The sequence below is a fragment of the Haemaphysalis longicornis genome, unplaced genomic scaffold (assembly GCF_048455015.1).
Source record: "Haemaphysalis longicornis isolate Haplotype H1 unplaced genomic scaffold, Haemaphysalis longicornis Haplotype H1 scaffold_3, whole genome shotgun sequence".
NCBI classification, from domain to species: domain Eukaryota; kingdom Metazoa; phylum Arthropoda; class Arachnida; order Ixodida; family Ixodidae; genus Haemaphysalis; species Haemaphysalis longicornis.
Genome location: NW_027526335.1, coordinates 50483941 through 50503425, shown reverse-complemented (window position 1 = coordinate 50503425; position 19485 = coordinate 50483941). Strand labels below are relative to the sequence as shown.

Genomic DNA, 19485 nt, shown 5'->3' with positions numbered 1-19485 from the left:
GCGACAAAAGCTCTACTGTCTTTCCTGCGAAGCACAGGACTTGATCAGACTTTTTAAACAGGACTCTCTTAATGAGCGCGTCATCTTCATCACTGTCATTATCATCATCTCTTCATCGATTTCATTTTTTTTATACATCTGGTGTAGCAAGCTAGGCGCCTTGGCCAGGCTAACCTCACCAGTATCATTAAAGACTATTCTCTCTCTCTCTCTCTCTCTAAATGGTTGCTATCTTTCTCTGTAATAACGAGTTTCTCTTTTTGTTGAGCATCATTGGATGGCGAGATTGGTGCTTTAAATCTCGAAGAGCGGGGTGTAATGCATAGCTTAGATGTCTAGTTGTTCCCTAACACATGACAGAATCACCGTTACAGATGAATTTAAGAGACTATAGTAAATGGTAAAGACTACTGCGTGATGCCTTGTCAAGTGGTTTGTGCGTTATGAAGTCATTATAAATCAGAGAACACATTCAGGCTCCTAAAGACATTTTGTGCTAAAGTCGCCTGACATTCGCGGACTTTTGTTTGAATTTCTTCAGAAGGAACATTTATAGGTGTATGTAAGTAAGAACAACGACCACGTCTGTCAGCATCCTGGACACTTACCGATTCCTTGAATAGGCGAATTCACGGAGCAATTACTACAGCATGTACGGTCGAATTAAATAAAATATTTTCTCGCTTATATACGAGGGCTTTCGTTAGGCTATCCGACGTTCGCTATGCTGAGCCCCCTTTTATAGAATTCAAGTGTCGTCTCACCGATGGAGAAAGGAATCAGGTACTCGGGCTTGGGCTGGATGAGCGTTCCGTCTTTATGCATGAACCGAGTCGGATCAAACTTCGATGGCTCCTCCCATAGCGTCGGATCGTTGTGCACTGCCCATACGTTCGGGATGATCGTAGTTCCTTTAGGAATGTAGTAGTCGTCGAAAACGGTATCCTCGCCAGCTCTGGAATCATTAATGCAAGAACGCTTCGTCAATCTCTCGTGAAAACAGTTGTTCAAGGGACAGTAAAGAGGGAGAACAACTCGGCCTATGCCGGCTGTTTACATCCCTCGCAGCCGCAGTATTGCTGTTACTTAGCGCCAAACATGCTGAAACCGTGAAAACGTGTTGCACCGCATTTGGTTTGTGCACTGCGGGTTTTGGCGTAACAGCTAAGAATGGTTAAAATTGGGAAGGATTTGTGATGCATGAATTTCCCTGGTTTTCTGGGTGTCCTGTATGCAGAATGTAAATTACCATATTTTCAAAATTCTCTTTTTATGACAGTGTAATAACAGAAGTAGCAAAACTAGACAGGGTTATAGTTTTTTCCTCTGAAACAAGCGTGACATCAGTTTATTTCAAAAGAATCGCCTTAAAACTCGTCATACGTTCCTTTTCCTGTTCACAAAGCGGTCCCTGCAACTGCGCAAAAATCAGTGTCATTACGTCAGTCGCGTTACGATTGCGATTGCTAATTACCCAGGACTTTTTAATGAGGCACTACTAAGACAGGTCACAGGGTGTTCTGAGTAACTAAACGCGATTAAAAGTGTGTTAAGTAACTTGTAGTGGTTTTCACGACAACAATACCTTTTCTCATAGAAGTCCATGAGTTTGAAAGTGAGAAAAGGTCAAAACATCCGAACTGTTTATGAAGCTCTCGTGGCAAACATTGCGGTGCTAAGCAAGAGGCAGACGGGACCAATGAATTTTAATGGAAGACTCGTAAACCGGGCACGCCCATCATTTTCTAGAAGAAAACCCCGATGTTTAGAAGCATACAAAATCAAGCAGGTGACCACGGGAATATATTTTTCTAAAGAACACTAAATCCCCAAGACTAAACAACGTACCTCCTGGAGAGCCCATTAGCCTGCATATTGCAAGGCTAACTCAGCTCCTGACAATAAATACATTGTGTTCTAATGGAGTCATTTTACTGACGTGAAATGCTTTCGTACTGCTGATCTGAACAGTACTGTGGTGGGTGGAAATACCGCTGAGCAAGCGCGTCTTGCATCATTAAAAACAGTTGGCAGTGCATGCTTCCTTTGCCTGCAGTGTAAACGTATTTGCCTCATCTATGTTCAGTTTAGCGCTAGTATGTTTACTATAAAATAGCATCAAACACATTTCTTTTCAGGCCTTTGGTATGCTATATTTCCCGCGCGCCTGTTTTTCACGCGGGCGCTAGGTAGAGCAGATAAGTGGGTCGTTTCAAGGCAATAGCGAGGACGTCTCAAAGGCGAACGGTTCCCGGTTGTACATTACAGATATTAAAACGATTATGTAGCTGCAGACGTTATGTAATAGCCGTGACGGCACTACTATAAGTGACGTCGGTGATGATGAGATCACAAGTGACCTAACTTCACACCATTGCTCGTCAGTTCAGCGCAGCGCAGGAATTTGGCGGTAGAGACGGAACCTATGGATACTGACACCACAGACAAACTTACACTGAAAAAAAAAGAACATTTTACCCTTCTTTTTCTTATTATGAAACACTTCCCACCTATAACATACAGGGCTGTGCAGTGGCATTTCGGCCTCTTAATATACTGATGCAAGCACGCGTGCTTTTAGACTTCAAGACCACTTAAAATATAAAACAATGTTTCGCCGTTTCTTACTCCTCACGCCACTTGGCGCAATCCGAAATAATCTGACATGGGGATGGAATGCGCATCTAAACTTGAAACAAGGGCGCGAATTGGCTCACCAAGGTTGCATCTCCATATTTACGAGTGCTGCACGGCATACCGACGCTCTTATGACCTCAGTAGAATGTTCTTTATTGAGGGAAATGGGGTATGCGGTGAACAGAGGAGTTGAGGGAGAGAACTTGCGCCGATCTCATTAGAGAAGGCCAAACCGGTGGATATTGCGTGCTTTGGTGAGGCGCAGTAAAGCCTAATTGAAGTTCCGGCCACTTCAAAAAGCTTTGAACTGAACGGCGACGAGCTGCGCTGGCAAGAAAGAGATGGGATGTCCCGTTCCAGGTAAGTGCGCACGCTTGTGCCTTGACAAAGAGAAAGCGGAAGAGGCCAGAACTGCCAAGGAATTGAACGCATAGTGCAAGCAGAAGAAAGGAATCCGAGCGCCCTCTGATGGCTGCACTTATAGTATTAGCCAATGGTCCCTTGATTGGCAATATAAATTTGGCGTACCTTGCAAAGCTAGGACTGCACTCTTCCGAGGAGAGAAATTTAGCGAGGGTTATGGACCAGTGCTGTGGTGTCTAGAGAGGAACCACTCCATAAGTCCCTAGCAGTGAACATGTGAAAGGGAAGGGGGGGAGGTGTCTGAGACGTCGTGTCACTGCACACAAAGTGTCGCATTGAAACCTCGGGCGCAGAGCGGATTTCCGCTGGCAGCAGGTGTAAAGTGCAATGATTTGACTATGAATGGCAAAATGAAATACAGGGTGATCAAAGTTAAGTGGACAGGTGTCCCTCATGGCGATAATTACTGTACCTCTGGCACACTTGCGACGGGCTAGGAAGCCTAGCCTAACAAACATTGCCGCATGACAACTCACCCCCTGGGCACGCCGAGCGGCGAGACGGTCTTCCAACGGTACATCTCCCAGATGCAGGCCATCGTGAAGGGCATCTTGTTGCGGTCCTCCCATGTGGGCTGTCGTTCGCGGCCCACTACCTCGTCGATCTCCTGCTGCACTCGAGCCTGAAGCGTGTCCGCGTTGTTGGCGAAGTTCAGCATGTGCCAGTGGATCGTCACGGCCACCGTGTTCGAGCCGGCGATGAAGAAGCTCAGCACGTTGCCCATGAGAAACCGTGCTGTGTAAGATGAAGTGTACGATTGCATTATGTCTTTCTATCTCTATGGCTTTAGCTAACCTCGTGTGCTCTGTTCATCTGGCTCCCCAAAACCCTAAAATTAGCAACGTTTGTGCATTTTCCCTACGTAAGCATGGTCATAACAGCGTCACCGTTACGACCATGCCCTGGCAACGCCTGGACGGCGACGAACATTGGCTCGCAGAACACGAGGTGTTAAACCCCACCTCCATCGGCTTGAAGCGAAATGAAGCCTTGCTAGAATTGGAATTGGTCGTAGCGGCGTACGCCGCTACGACCAATTCAAGCTTGGGGCTGTTGTTTCTCTCAAAAACAACTTCGAGATATGACACTATGGCCAGGTCGCTGACATAACACCGCTAACGAGAAAAGATCCATATTCATTACAGAATGTTGTGGCACGTCAGATTGTCAAAGGTTGTCTACGTATGATGCAGACATAACTTTATATGCTGCTGTTCCATCAGATAAGCAAGACAGATAACGCGCATCTGGTGCCGGTTTGTGAAGAACTATCTCATGCCGACCTTAGGGTTTCAAGAGGTTGTTTTTTAATTACCGAAAATACCACATATGCGCCTTTCTAGTTATCTGCCTTGCTTGCTCTTCCTTTTCGGATTGAGTGCACGAGGGACGACGGATGTACCATATTATGATTCAAACCAGTTCTGAAGCAGAGACTTCGCATTATCCTTTCATGTTATTTAGTTCACCAATTGTCACTTTATACTGCATAGTCTACACTTCTAGATGACCCCGGATGCGGAAGGGGCCAGCAGGACTTGATTTCCCACTAGCGACGCCTACGTGTGCAACGTAAATGTCAGTGGTGCGTCACTGCCATGGAAAGGTTGCCGCAATGTATTTGAAAGTAAATAATTAGTATTTATTATATATTCTGAAACGTTTCCGCACAAGCGCAGTAGCGCCCGTCGACTTTCTTGTACCAACCTGGGACAGCTTCTCGGCTGTGCGCAGCACTTTAATATCAGCATCATTATCGAGGACAACATCATTCGGTCGCGCTACTTCGTTACAGCTTGTGCTGTATATTCTTATTGTATACGTACCTATGAAAACATACGACTATACAGGCAATAAGTTCAATTCCTGACCACGGCTGTTTCATTCTTCATGGAAGGTGAAATTCAAACATGATGCAATGTGCATGATACAATGCGCACGAAATTTCCGCACGCGTTGAAGAACAACAAGATTTCTCAGAAGAGCTGTAATTCTCAAATTCAGACAGCCCAATAGTTAAAGTGGTTATTGGGCGTAGGAAGCTCCAAACATTTGATTCGTTAGCTATGTTGATCGAAAATCTGACGTCCATAGCACACAGATGTTTAAACGGCCTTCTTCATGACTCGTAAATAATTAAATACTTTTCCTTCACAACCTCTTTCACCAATGTCAAAGACAAGGGAATATTCCTCTCGCTGCTGTAGAGTACAACGCCCGCGCTGCTTGTTGTTGTCCTTGAGAAATACAAATTTCAAAGAGGAGCGATCTGTGTTTTCACGGCAGAATACTACACTGCAATGGCAAATTTGGTTTGTTGTGAAGGATGCTTGCGTTCACAAATTTTCACTTTCGGGCGTTACTAGGACAACTGTTTATCCCCTAGCTAGTGTTTTTTGGCTATCGCCACTCCGCGCAGACATAACCCGAAAGGTCGGCCAGGCTTCCCTTACCGGTTGCGCCCATACTGGCTGTTCCGGCGGGTGGCAGAATGTAGTCCGCCAACAGCTCGAAGTAGCCATTACAGAGCTCTTACTGGCACGTATTCATGCAGTGCTTTCGGGTTGTTTTTACAGGCTGTGCGGTTAGCAGATGCATTTGGTTTCGCGTACCTGTGCCATCGGCCCGTTGACTTACCAATCGCGGCAGACCGTGCTTAGGGGCTGAGCTACGCGCAGCTCTTACGTGCGGCGTCTACGGGCTACGAATTTTCGGAAATATGGTCAATAAATGTTACAAGTGCGCATTTTTCCTTTGAAGTGTTCACACAGAACTGCGTAGCATGGTACAGAGTGTCCCGGTTTATTGAGATGTTTGACTATGAGGTCCGCACACTCAGAGAAGGCACACCCATGCCCAGGCTGTGCTGATTAACTTTTTACTTTTTGTTAATAACTGTAGACATGGCCCATGGTGTCTTTGCAGCAAATATCTGGAGCTCTCAGATATTCCAGATTGGGCATCACCAGGAGCCTGTGCCCCACTGCAGGACGGAGGTCTCTCCCATAGATTCCTAGACAAGCGATGAAAGTTCTTGTTATGGCAGAGTACTACACCAAGGCTGCCAGATGCTGTTCTGATGAAGCAGATTTGCCACGAGGTACGGTGTGGGAAGAGCGAGAGAGAGCAAAGAAATTTCACTATGAAAGCTCCAAGAGGTGCCTGGAGTAAACCTTCACTGTACATCACCTTTGACATACACCTATTAACGATCACCACTGGTACCCTCTTGTAGCAGTGTTTATCCGGCGGTTGGGTGCAACCATGCCAGACATCTGCAGCTTCCACACATATAAGTGAATACATACGTACAACATACATATATGGATGCATTCATACATACACACATGCATTCATGCATACATACACCATACATTCATACATACACACATGCATACATACATACCCACACACATACATACATACATACATACATACATACATACATACATGCATACATACATACGTACATACATGCATACATGCATACGTACATACGTACATACATACGTACGTACGTACATACATACATACATACATACATACATACATACATACATGCATACATGCACACATGCATACATACATACGTACATACATGCATACATGCATACGTACATACGTACATACGTACATACATACGTACGTACGTACATACATACATACATACATACATACACACATACATTTATACATACATACATACATACATACATACATACATACATACATACATACATACATACATACATACATACATGCATGCATGCATGCATACATGCATACATGCATACATACATACATACATACATACATACATACATGCATGCATTCATGCATGCATACATGCATACATGCATACATGCATACATGCATGCATGCATGCATTTAGATCTGGTCTTAGCTAGTAAAACCGTTGAGAGCCTGGGCCATTTCGACAGCCGAGAAAAACCGTGCGGACCGCAAGGCTGGACCGAAAGCGCAAGGACATGAAGGCCACGGTATTGCAGCTAAAGGCTCTTGTATAAAAAATACACATAATCGCAGCACTGACACAGACAGGATAACACGAATATACCAGGGCAATGACGAAGAAAGGCAGTGCGCCCACACCAAGAAATGTATGTTTAGAATGTTGGCGCCTCGGGGCTCTTTTTTTCCCTTACAAGTGCAATCCTCGGTGTCGACGGGGCGTTGGAAGAGTGATTTTGTTTTAGGAGCTACGAAAACACTTTTTAGCTCCCATTGATTTTGGGCATGGCCGAAAAGTTTCCGTTTTTCTCTTCTACGCAGCATGCAACACACGTCTGCTCTGGAATGTGTTTACGCTGTGAACGCAATCCATCTGCTAACACCGCCCTGGGAAGCAAAGCCCATTTGTGGCAGCATATTGTGGCTTTCTATGCGCGCGTTTTGCTGCTGGCTGAAAGTACACAGTGTAAGCGCGGCAAATAGAAATAGGAAAATGTAACTCAAACAAGATGCTGAAGCAACGAGCATGGTGGAAACAGCATCTTTGGCAGCATTGAACACAGACCAAGTGTGCCTACTCTCACTGTGTAGGGCTACTTATGAACAGGTGTTCCTGTTCCCTTCGTGTTCCGTTTTTTTTTGAGATTGCACTGTTTTAGCAAATTTCTGTATGGTTAGTCTGTATCGTCACGTGGCATTTGGGGCTGTTTACATGCGGCGCTGTTTTGAACTGCCCGACGAAAAGCGTTACCGATCTCATTTTGCGTGGAGTTCACCCAACCATCAATCTGTTTAGCGACGGGCAAAACGTCGATCGAGGGGATATGAAAACAGAAAGTTGCGTGCAAGGGCAAGTTTAATTTCGGCAAAGTTACTGCCGTGAATTTATTATTTTTTAAGTGCGAATGCACTTCTTAAGCGAGCCTGAATCGTCCGCCGCCGTCGTCCGCATAGCAACAGCTGCGGGTGCGCGCGCTCCTCGTCTTCCCTAGCAACGGGGGGAGATGGGCGAGCGCTACTCTCCTCCTCCTCTCTCCGCTCAGTGACTGCGGGTGTTGTGCGCCTCCTCTCCACTTCGGGCGGGAGAGCTCTCGCTTGCGTAGCGGGCGCTCCGTATTCCGACGCGTGAGGGCGCTCGTGTAGCCCTCGCCGTAACGGCGGGCGCTACTCTCCTCCTCCTCTCTCCGCTCAGTGACTGCGGGTGTTGGGCGCCTCCTCTCCACTCCAAGATCACGATATCCACCGTAATCGCGCAATCAACAACCGTGCATTCGCACTTACACACTCTCCCCCTCGGGGAAGTGCGAGGGAATTTTTTACAGAAATTTGCGAAGACGGCATAAGTTATTAGTGTGCATGCAAGCATCGCAATCACAAATGCTTGAAATGCCCATGGTATTTAGGCAACAAAGTTAAAAAAATTACACAATGTGCTTGGTTACTGTAGTTTTCGTTCAAACGAACAAAAAAGTGGAATACTTGCGGTTCTAGTTGGGAGCGAGAAAAATTCCCAGCAGGAATCTTTTGTACTTATTTATGACTGTGTAGCGAGAAATACTGACAGCCATGCACAGAGCCGCCACAGGCGCTTCATGGCTCCTTTGGCACTGATAAGCGCTAGTCCTCTTGCTTGAACGATATGCAGATGTCTGTAATGTGGGGCACGTTCATCCAGTTCCCGAGAAGATATTGTGCTCATTACGATTCGCTTAATTCCTCGTAAGCCTCTTCATTTTCTTCGTACGAGGCCTTACTTTGCAGAAAGCTTAAGTTATGTGCATTTTCTTTGTCACACCTTTTTTAACAGGGGAGCTGGGCTCTTACCTGCAGAATAAGCAGAGGCCATGTAAAAAAAAAAAAACGATGCCCACGCATAAGACCAGCTAGTTTCGCACACCAAGTGGAGATAACGAAAAAACGCCAAATCTCAATTGTGGATGAAAATACTCTCCCTTGGCGCTTCTTACAGATCGTCAGATGGTCTAACTGAAGCGCCTCTTAGCCCACGTGTAGCTTCGGCACGCAAAAGAAGTATTCAAATTTGAATTTGTAGTAGGATAATCTATGCAATATAACAAGCGTTTGTGGGTGGTTTTTATACATAATGCATAAGTGCTTAATTTAGTGAGAACCGAGTCAGTTATGAAAGCGTTGCGAGACATGAATTCAAGCACTGACACTGACTATAAACACTGTGCTTACGCAAGAAGTTTGAAGTGGGATCATTTTCGTGCTCTTTGATCTTCTTTAGGTATCCGTCGATGAAGTCGCGGTTGAAATGCTCATCCATGGTTTTCTTGTGCTCCTCGACTTGTCCCCTGCAACGGAATGCCACAGAGATGCACGGTCACAAAACTGGGGCTTCGCACGCATTCAACGAATTGAAAGAATACGAGGCCGTTGATGGTACATAGGCGGAAATCTTGTATCAATAATGGCCCCAAGAAGAAATTAAAGCCGTTCCCCTCAATGTGAAAGCTGTCGGAAGTGCGGAGCAGTAATTCGTCATAATGGGCTGTAGCGCCGCAGTCCGCACACTGCTGCCGCCCCATGCAAATCAAATTTCTCGCCTTTCTCAAATTTCTCAAATCTCAAACTGCACAAGCGGGAGTTCGGCTCTTTTTGTGTTTGCTTTTCCTCCCGTACGTGCCGGCGTTTCACTGCCACTTTTTTTCCGCTTGCTATCGTAAAAACCAACCCAACGAGCTTTCCTAACTAGATGAATACGGGGGCTGCCGGTTAATTACGCATATTTTGCCCCAAAGGTACCTATAGTTTTCTTTGCGCCAAACAACGGTGAGATGTATGACAAGCGCCAGTGGTTCACCAGTTTCGAACGCTTATGACTATATAAACCGTTTGGCTTTCGAAGCCTCTCGGTTGCGCCGGGACGACAGGCGCTACGACGGAACGCCGGCTCTACTTCGGTCCAGCGAGCGAGCTACGATGACAAGGCCCAGCCCTAAAGTGCCATGCACCAAGGAAGAACGTTGATATTAACGGCTTTTGATGCCCAACACGCTGCTCCACCCACAGCATAAAGCGCGCAATGGTAAGTTCACGACTTCGAAAAAACTGGTGCGAGTGTCATTTGATCCTAGCATAGCAGCTTACCGACAATCCAGGGAAGCTCTATCTCGCACATGCGCAGTGGTGCATTGGTGTGTCACGCTTCTATAGGGCTAGTTCCCGGATGGCAACACCATGCTTGCTGGTCGACCACTATACTCAGGCACCGCGGATGCCACCCTTGACAACATGGTTTTGTCAAAACTGACGCATGCGGACCGTTCTGATATCCTAATTTATTTTGTTGTACTAGGAAGAAGTGTACTTGCCAAAATGTAAAGTACACAGCTCACGTTGGGGAAATTAATACAGAGCGCATCGTTTGGGAACTGAAATTCGTTGCTAGTGGACTACAGAACAGCAGTACTGGAGTTCTGTACCTATGAACAAGTCCTGTGTTCTCAAAACGCCGTCTAATACGAGATGCCCGCACTTACTACTTTAACTTTCGTACGAGGAGCAAGGAGTTTTACGTTACCCGCAATTTTGCTCAGAGTGCGCTTTGTTGTTTTATAGACGCCATTGTAAGTGAGCAGGCAATCGAATCAGTCACACTTCACCACATGTAAACTGGGAAGTTCCCAGAATTTTGAATGAAGTTGGTCTCTCATGGATGTCCTCATAGAAAGGCCAGAAAATCTTGAAACGTTACTTAATCAAGAAGACCTTCAGTTCATTTGACCTCTCGAATCGCATGTCTGTGGACAAGCGTGGGCAACATACTGTTCTGCTTTTTGTTCTGCTACATATTTTAGTTAACGTACGTAACTAATTGTCGTTTTAACAGCGAAGAAGTTTAGCAAATCGTTATTTTTCGTGTCCGTAGTTAAATAATACCAAGAAATTGCCGTGCACGCAAACGTGTGTGCGGGCCTCGCGGCGGCCGCCCGGCAGTTAGCAAAAGCGAAAAAAATGCCGAACGCTCGTGGGTGCGTGCGCTCGCGAGGACCGCCGAGCGTCCCCGGCGCAAGTTTTTCAAGCCAATCATACTCAGTTAGGGAGATTGGGAAAAATTCCGGCGACGGCACGCGAGTTAAAACACCAAGAAAACGCCGAGCGCTCACGTGTGCGCGCCTCGCGACGATGGCCCAGCGTCCTCGGGGCATGTTTGTCAAGCCAAGCATACCGACTTAATGAGATTGGCCAAGATTTGCAAAAACAAACAAACAAACAAACTCCAGTGTTCGCCGTAATCGTGGCAACACTTGCTTGAATCGAGAAAGGCACGTCATAGGCATCGCCCGTCCAAGGTGATGTCCAGTGATTGCCACTTCCAAAAATGAGGAAGGAAGCTCATGCTTTTTCAACAAAGAGGGAGTAAAGGTCGTTCCGGCAGCGCAGAAGAAGCAAACCGACTACAATCGTGGACTAAAACATTCGTTATGGTCCTGAAGATTGCGTACAGCTTCACCACTAAGCTCGAAATTACAGATGTTTTAGATGCGAAGCATCTCATGCTCGGGGCTGTGTCCCTCCCTCCCTCGTTGTCGTTGTCCGCACTTTACTGCGCATGCGCGTCTCTTCAGCCCCGTCAGCATTTGGGCTGACGTCAACGCAGTCCACTATAAAAAGAAATAGTTAGGCGTCACCCGGTTTCGATCCCACGACTCTCTGGCCGCAACGGGAGGTACTTGGCGCTCTTCCCACTGCGGTACAAACCAAGACGGGGGCATGTGCTACAAACGCGCCTTATGTCCTTCACTCATTCAAACTAAGTCAAAAGCTACTGATACAACGAAGGCACGCGAAGCTGTACGTCAACGGAAACGACGATCTGAAAACTAATGGGAGTTTCAGTCGACCCCATGGCTGCTTCACATACTACTCAGGGTTCCCCTACGGGAAGAGGGTGTAATTATTTTTCTGTCTCTCGCTCGCTACCTTGAACACTTACGCGTGAGTGTGAGCTTCCTTCATTTTAATTTGTACCATGATTCTTTGGTATTGACAGGGGGAAGGGCCGAGGGGTCGCGCCCCACCCACCTACGAACGTTTGAACTTTAGGGCCTTGTGGAAGCGCCGAGAAATGCAGTCTAGCGAAAATCATTATGCTGTAGCGTGTGATGCACCAACTAACCTTGTGCGTTTGCGCCGTCAGCCCTTACCAGAAGGATCAGGCGTTTAACAATGTACAAGAAGAGAAAAAGACGAAAAGAAACACTGCGAAAGAAAAACATAGCATGCTGGCCCACTCTGAAATTTCTGGGTTTTAGATTTTTTATTTTTCTTTTTCCCTCTTATTTTTTGGTACGGGAAAGCGCCCGAGTTTGCGCTTGCTATCGCTTGAAGTTCATTCCCTCACTTACTCGCTCCCTTACTTTTTGCTTCTTATCATGTTTTATCCTTCCAGCCCCCCGGCCCCACCTCTGAAATGATGTCTAGTGTATGGTGCTGCCGTGATATAGTATTTCAGTATTCAGTGTTTTACGCTGTGGGGAATTCTGGGCATGTTTTGCTCATCATGCTCTATACGCATGTGAAAAGCCACGCATGACTGATCTCTCAGTCATCGTGATCGTCCTGTGTAATTCTTTTTTCGTCAACGTTTTTTTCCGCGCCTGTTTTCACCATGATCTCTCAGGAATTGGCGCCTGTCAGGCTTCTAGCCTTTTCGTTTTCCTCCGGTCTTTTCGTCTTCTCTCTGTGTATGTCGTTGATGACAGGGATGACCAGCGAAGCTGAGTTTTAGTTCCTATTAGGGTATAGCAACCAGATATAAGGTAAATGGAGGAGGTTACCCACCGTGGTTACTCAGTGGCTTAGGCGTTCTGCTGCTGAGCTCAAGGACTCGGGTTCGATTCTCGATCAAGGCGGCCGCTTTTCTCATGGAGGCGAAAAACGAATCCGCGCACGTTAAAGATCCCCAGGTGGTCAAAATTAACCGGGAGGCCTCGACTACGGTACGCCTCATCGCCTGTGTAGCGTCGGCGCGTTAAACCCTCTATACTATGAATAAAATGTCGAAGGTCGTTTCTATATTGTTTACAAGGGCATTGACGAGGCGCTGTCGCAACCAGTGCGACAAACCAAAGGTTGCCATGCTGCATACTCCCGAGTTAATTAGGGCAACGAAACGCGCCAGGATATATTACAGGTCTATCGTAGGAGACAGCTGTTAGCCCAATTTTGCGAGGTTTCGCCAAAATAGGCGAGAATGCTCGAACGGCTTCGGAGTAAACTGCTTCATTTATGGGGTATGAAAACTGAGACTGCAGGTATTTATGCTAACGGCTGCGATAAAGCTCCCCGCTGTTATGGAGTTGTCTTAGCAGCCGCACGTCGTAAAATTTGTTTACGGACGACGAAAACGGGTTACATCGCTTTGTACACCGTTATTCCTCCCATAAAATGTCTTAGGTGGAGTTTATGCGGCATGAACCGCATGGTAGGCTGGCCACACTGGAACGTTAGCATAAAGCAAACACGAGTAAAAGTGACAGAAGGAACCACGAATTCGTACGTGATGTCCGTACGCGATGAACGGCCCAAGTAAGGGGGCCTTATACTAATCTGAGGGGCATATACATATCGTTACTTGCGGAGGCTATCGTTTTCCGCATGCATGACGAATTCTACACACGTCCGATAAATATGGAGATGTAGGCCAGTGCAAGTTAGGCGTTGGGGCGCAGAGATGATACGCATGATCGATCTGAGTAATAAGAATGTGGAAAGCATGTGTGCCCAGACCATTTTTTTTTTGCTATGATGCGGGTTAGTACAAATTTGTGGTAGCCGGGAGTGAATGTTGCAAAGGCTAAATAAATGAATAGGGGCACCTGTAGCCATAGCGCCCACTTTTCTGATGGAGCCGAAAAGTGAAAACGCCCGTGTGGTTGAGATTTCGGCGCGCGGTAAAGATTTCCAGGTGGTCAAAATTAATCCGGAGCCCTCCACTATGGCGCGCCTCATCGCCCGCGTAGCGTCGGTGCGTTAAACCGTATAATAAATTGTACCCTTAAGGGCCCCTTGCGGGGTGTTCCATAAGGGTGGAGGGGCAAAACAATAGTACACGCATAACACGAATACAGACAGTAATACAGGCAACAATTCGGACATACATACGTGTAGAGAAAGTAAAGACGTACAGACATGAAAATGTTTTTGCGCAATTAAGATCACAGCAGTTGACAACCTTAAAAAAAGAAAAGAAATGAAAGAAAAGGGACAAGGAGGGAGAGAAAGAAATGAGCAATTCTAAGAAGTTATCCGTTCCCTAGTCCGCCGCACAAAACAAAACAAAAAAAGCCATACTTTCTTTGTTGAAACAAAAAAATGTGCAGTTCAGGCCTTTAGCGATAACCGGTTCTGGCCCAGAAGTTATTTTATCCGCTAACAAATGGCACGCCGCAGGCCATGCCTTTATCTGACACTGCCCGAACCAGTGAAAGAAAAATGTCACATGCTCTTCGCTGGATTTTCTGCCCTCATTTCCAGCCCCCAATGAATAAAACAAACGTCCAAACGCAAAAGAGCCCTGATGCGTCAACAAATACCACACATATCTTCAAGTGGTTGCGTAGCCTTGTCTGATGCTCAGAAAAACGTTTCTATTGATTTACATTTATTAAGGAGGGTGTGTAAACGGTGGAGCCTGTATTTTTGTAAGGTTATGTAGCTTCACAGTAAAGAAATGAAACATTTCAAATATGCTAACATTATTGGATTTGTATTCCAGATAATAGCAAAGCTGACATTTGTTACTGTTAGTTTCTGGCTGAATATTCGGGCATATTGCAAATACTCGGACAAGCGTTCAGGCTTCAGTAAATTTCAGTTGTTGGTCAGCACTGTGCCCGTGTATCTCTCGAGTGTCCTTCGTTCCCTTACGTTACAGTTGAACATTTTCGAGTGTTATGAAACACGTCACAGCCAATGGGAATGTTGCGCGCAACAGGCACTGCTGTGGACGCTTATGGTTGTTGTTGTTGATTCGTTCAAAAGGAAGTGGGAAGAAAGGATGCACTTCAGAACCAATTGCACCCATTCACAAGGTATAGCTCCATACAAGGCAGGGGAAAGGGGGGGGGGGGGCAGGGAAATTTAGGGAAGCGAATAGCATAGGAGAAGAAAGTGTATATATGAGACGAAGACAATCTGCAGGGCCACTGTAGCTAGAGTCATCACGCTTTTTGCGAACGCTAGCAGCCGGGTGCGCAGTAGGGTGCTCGCTTCACCCAACCTATAGCCTAGTAACTCTTTCCCTTCAATAACGTGAAGCCACTGCTCCTAGGCCATTCCAACCGCATCACAATTAACTGCCCAATTCACATCCCCACGTTTGCTCGCTAGGATCACACTAAAGTCCTTCCAAGTGTTATGGAGCTAATAATTTAAAAGTACGCAAATCACAAATTTTAATTAAATCACAGTGATTTTTCTTGCATCCGTTGATACTTGCACCCGCTTAGTCAATCGTATTTTGTGTCATGCACTCATTTGACTTCGCAGTCCAACCACGTTTTGGGCTACGAAGTCAAATGAGTGCACTACACAAAATGCGCGACACCTCGGCATTTTGGCAGCGTTTTTATAGCACAACTGTGCAGGTGAACCCATGTCTTTTTAGTAATGTCTTGCAGATATGGGGTGTGGGGATCCTGAGCTTGCGTATTTAGGTATAATTTTGCATGCATGCCCTTCGATACCAATACACCGCCTCCAAAATTCAGGTTCCGCTAGTAATTGAACATCCTGGTTTTGTAGCGTAAGCTACACTGGCCGAGGTTGAGCAGTTTCGCGTGGACCTTGAAGGGCCGTGCTGCGCAAGCGCGAGACGCATTGTATTTGGATTAGATTAGATTTGGATTGGATTGGATTGGATTGGATTAAATTGCATTGTAATAGATTGGATTGGAATCCAATCCAATTGGAGTGCGGGTGTGTAAAGAATTGGGTCTGCACATTCACCGGTCTGCGCATTACAGAGGAGTGACGTCACAGCCGCAGCAGACGCACTGGTGCTGGCGCGTCCTCAGCTGGGCGCCTTGTTTGCGCAGTAGCCAAGTCTGGCGCTGCGCCGGAGCCGCTTGATAGCCGTTTCGCGTAGCTCTTGGAGAGCTCTGCTGCCTATGCGCGTGGACTGGACTGGGCCGGACTGGACTGGACTGGATTGGATTGGATTGGATTGGATTGGACTGGACTGGACTGGACTGGGATTGGATTGGATTGGATTGGACTGGACTGGATTAGATTGGATTGGATTGGAAATTGTTTTAGCAGCAGTAAGCATGATAATCAGCTAATCCTAGACAACCAGGAAACCTAAGAATAACCAGCTGAACCTTAGCTCACGCTACGTATATCCTGGCATAGCCGAACTAAGCCACTGCTAATTTTTCAGAGGCATGGGTAAGGGCGTAGACATTCTCATCGTCTGAAGCCTTCCCTTCGCTACGTACGGTTCAGGTATGCAGACCCCACCGGATTCTGTTGAATTTCTGCTCTGTGGTGGAGTGACGATGGTTAGAACCTCCACAGATAACATTCGAAGCTCAGAGTGAAAAGTATATAGCCATTTTTATTTTGTAGCGACTCCATCTCTTGTATTCGTACAATAGCATACCAGCTGCTTGTCACCTCGGTCGGCTCCAGCTCATTTTCGGCAATTTTTATTTAAAAAAGAAGAGATAGCGGTTGTGATTCAAACATCAAATTTTGGTTTAAACGACATATTGGATGGCATAGTCTAGTCTTTATAACACTCTTACCCATAATAATCTCTCCGACAGTGCTTACTTTGTGTATTCGATGAACTCCATCAGCTTGGATACAATGATGGTCCGGCGTGTGGAAGGCAGCTTGCTGGCAATTTTTCGGACGAACGGTGGCAAGAATTCCACAAGGGTTCCAGCACGAATGGCCTTGAAGAGCTCGCTGAGTAGCTCGTCGAGGTAGCGGCGACGCGGGTGCTCGAACGGATAGCGGCTGCCGTAGACGAGGGCGGCGATGTTGTTGGAGGTACTGGGGAATATGTAGTCCTGGACGGCGACGGGTCCACCTTTGGTTTCGCCAATCTTCTCCACCAGGCACTGACACTCCTCCTGCGTGATAGTCCGAAGAAGTGAGGTATTAATGCAACCTTCAGTTTTTGCCTTGAAATACCACTGAGAACAAAGCAGACCTAAATGCCCCAAAGTTATTACTGACTTTCCCGGCGGAAGGTCACATAATGCAAAAACAAAACAAAAAATGCCCGCTTATAAGCCTCGATTGCTTTGAATGTCATCGAAACATGACTGTCTTGTGCCAGATCTTGTAGGTTAATTTTTTCCGCTCTCCCTCTACAACCCCTCATGTTCTTATTCTCCTCTTTTGCTCCTCTTATGATTAACGCAAATAATGTTTGTTCAACTCAATTCAATTTTCCCGCGTTCGCACTGCTCGTGGGCCATCTGTTAGGACAGCGCGCTTTTACCTCACCTCTCTTTGACACAGGCTCATGGTATTTTTGCTTATTTGCTATTGTAAAATGCAATCCAACGTGTAGTCTTCAATAAATGACAGTTATTCTTGGTTATGCACTAGTATGTTTCTCTAATATGCCCGAGGTTTCCTTTTCGTGGAATAATGTGGACATCTGTGAGTCATGCCAGCCGATCATTTTAAGCGAAGTGAACAAATACGCGGCCAATTTTTCGGCCGGTCGGGAAGTCGTTGTTTCGAGTGTCAGACATACAGACCAAACATTTGGCGTTTAGGTCACCTAAAAAAGACTACCTGTTTTAAGAAATTAACCAGGCGCCCTTTTGCTTCGCTGCAAATTTCACTCAAAAGACTATGTATGGGGCTCTGCCTCCCCTGCCACATAACCCTTTCTCTTACTTTCATCTCCAAACCCTCACGCTCTTTCCCTCCTTTTTCGCTCCTCCCAAGACAAACTGTTTATTCAGTTCAATCTTCCGACGTCCGCATCACTCGCTCGCCACCTGTTGGAAATTTTTGTTACCACTGTTGTGGCTTTGGATACTGAATCTTTTGTTCGAGGGTTTGCTTTTAACTCACCTCTATTTAACACCATCTTAGTTTTTTTTTTGTTTTGTTGCTATTGTGAAAACTGAGTCAATTTTCCCGAACACATCTCTTTATTCCCACGCAACCTGCGCTAGGCTCGAAATGCAAAGAAAGTACTGTCCTGCGAATTATCAAAGAGGCTTCCTTTGTGGAATCGAATTTCTTCGCCATGTGCATCCCTAACGACGTTTTAGATCGCATTTTTACATCCAATTCGTTTTGTTCTTCCCGGCTTATTTTAAGGTTACCTTAGCTGTGTTTGATTCTCCACTGTCCTTTGAATGTGCCATCCTTAGCCTTCTGGTCTGTCTTATCCTCTGCGCGTTCATTGTTAGCTTTTCATGCAGATGTGCCTAAATGCTTTTTTGGCCACTTGCGGGGTCCCATTACTCCTCACCTATCCTCAATACTTATTTAACTCTGAGCTTTTCGAAGTTCCAGCGACGCCCAACCCATATCTCCCTGCACTGCTTCAGTAGTTCTTTTTTCGACACGCGCCTGAAGCCGAATGGTTTACTGTTCTTTGGATCACTTCTAGGCGTGACGCGTATGATTTTAAACAGAGTACTGCCTTCACAAATGTGAGGCAAAGAACCATTACGCCTTTCCAAATTCCTTGTACCACTTCATATTTTTAATATCCCCATAGAGCTCTATGATCTAGCTGCGTTTGGCATTCTTTTATTTTAAATAGCGCCTTGCGACTTCTTAAATGCATTTTTCCTCGCCTACCTGCACTCCGAGATATTTGTATTTCAAGACTCTTGGTATTTTGCCATGCTGGGTTGGCACTGCCCGCGCGCCATCTCTCGGGTACCTAATTGTTTCCTTTGTGATTGACGCATTTCGAGCTTTTTTGTTTGAGCGTTCGCGTTTATCTCGTTTATTTGTATTATATCTCAAAGAGAGGCACTGGAAAACCGGGTAGGAAGACAATACAACGGTGCCCGTGAGCAGGATATCGATTGTTGCGCTGTATTGCCTGCAACAAGGCACGTTTTCAAGCGCATAGCTTTTTCGAGCTCAAAAGCGTCGGGTACGGCCGCCGCTGACGTCTGCGAGAGGCGATGCAACGCGTCGTCGTAATGCGATTCGGCCACCACTCCTGTGCTTCGTTCACTTCTGCGTGGACCTGTGCCTACATTTCGCCTCAAATAAAGCGTGAGGTTTCCTTTGCACTGGGTAATGCCGACTTTTATAACCCATGAAAGCAGTTTTGGTATTTAGGAATGGTATTGTCTATGTATATCTTCGTTATGAAGCGTCGTTCCACCTGTTGTTTTGCCGGGTGGCTGAATCGTCCGACCGACCGACCGACCGACCGACCGACCGACCTACCGACCGACCGACCAAGCTTCTCACGTGTAGGTA

At 46.2% G+C, this 19485-nt stretch overlaps 2 protein-coding genes across 3 annotated transcripts in view; both read right to left on the bottom strand.

Annotated features, from left to right (window-relative positions):
• Positions 1 to 19485, bottom strand: part of LOC144174441 (cytochrome P450 2A4-like) — a 98772-nt gene that overhangs the window by 43092 nt on the left and 36195 nt on the right. The window lies entirely within an intron of this gene.
• LOC144174437 (cytochrome P450 2A4-like) overlaps positions 1 to 19485 on the bottom strand; it is a 45340-nt gene that overhangs the window by 4303 nt on the left and 21552 nt on the right. Inside the window, exons 5-8 of the mRNA XM_077703154.1 lie at positions 16840 to 17144; positions 9235 to 9350; positions 3537 to 3795; positions 765 to 955 (exon numbers count right to left, since the gene is read on the bottom strand). Coding sequence (XP_077559280.1) covers positions 765 to 955; positions 3537 to 3795; positions 9235 to 9350; positions 16840 to 17144 — 871 coding nt within the window. The remainder of the gene's footprint in view (positions 1 to 764; positions 956 to 3536; positions 3796 to 9234; positions 9351 to 16839; positions 17145 to 19485) is intronic.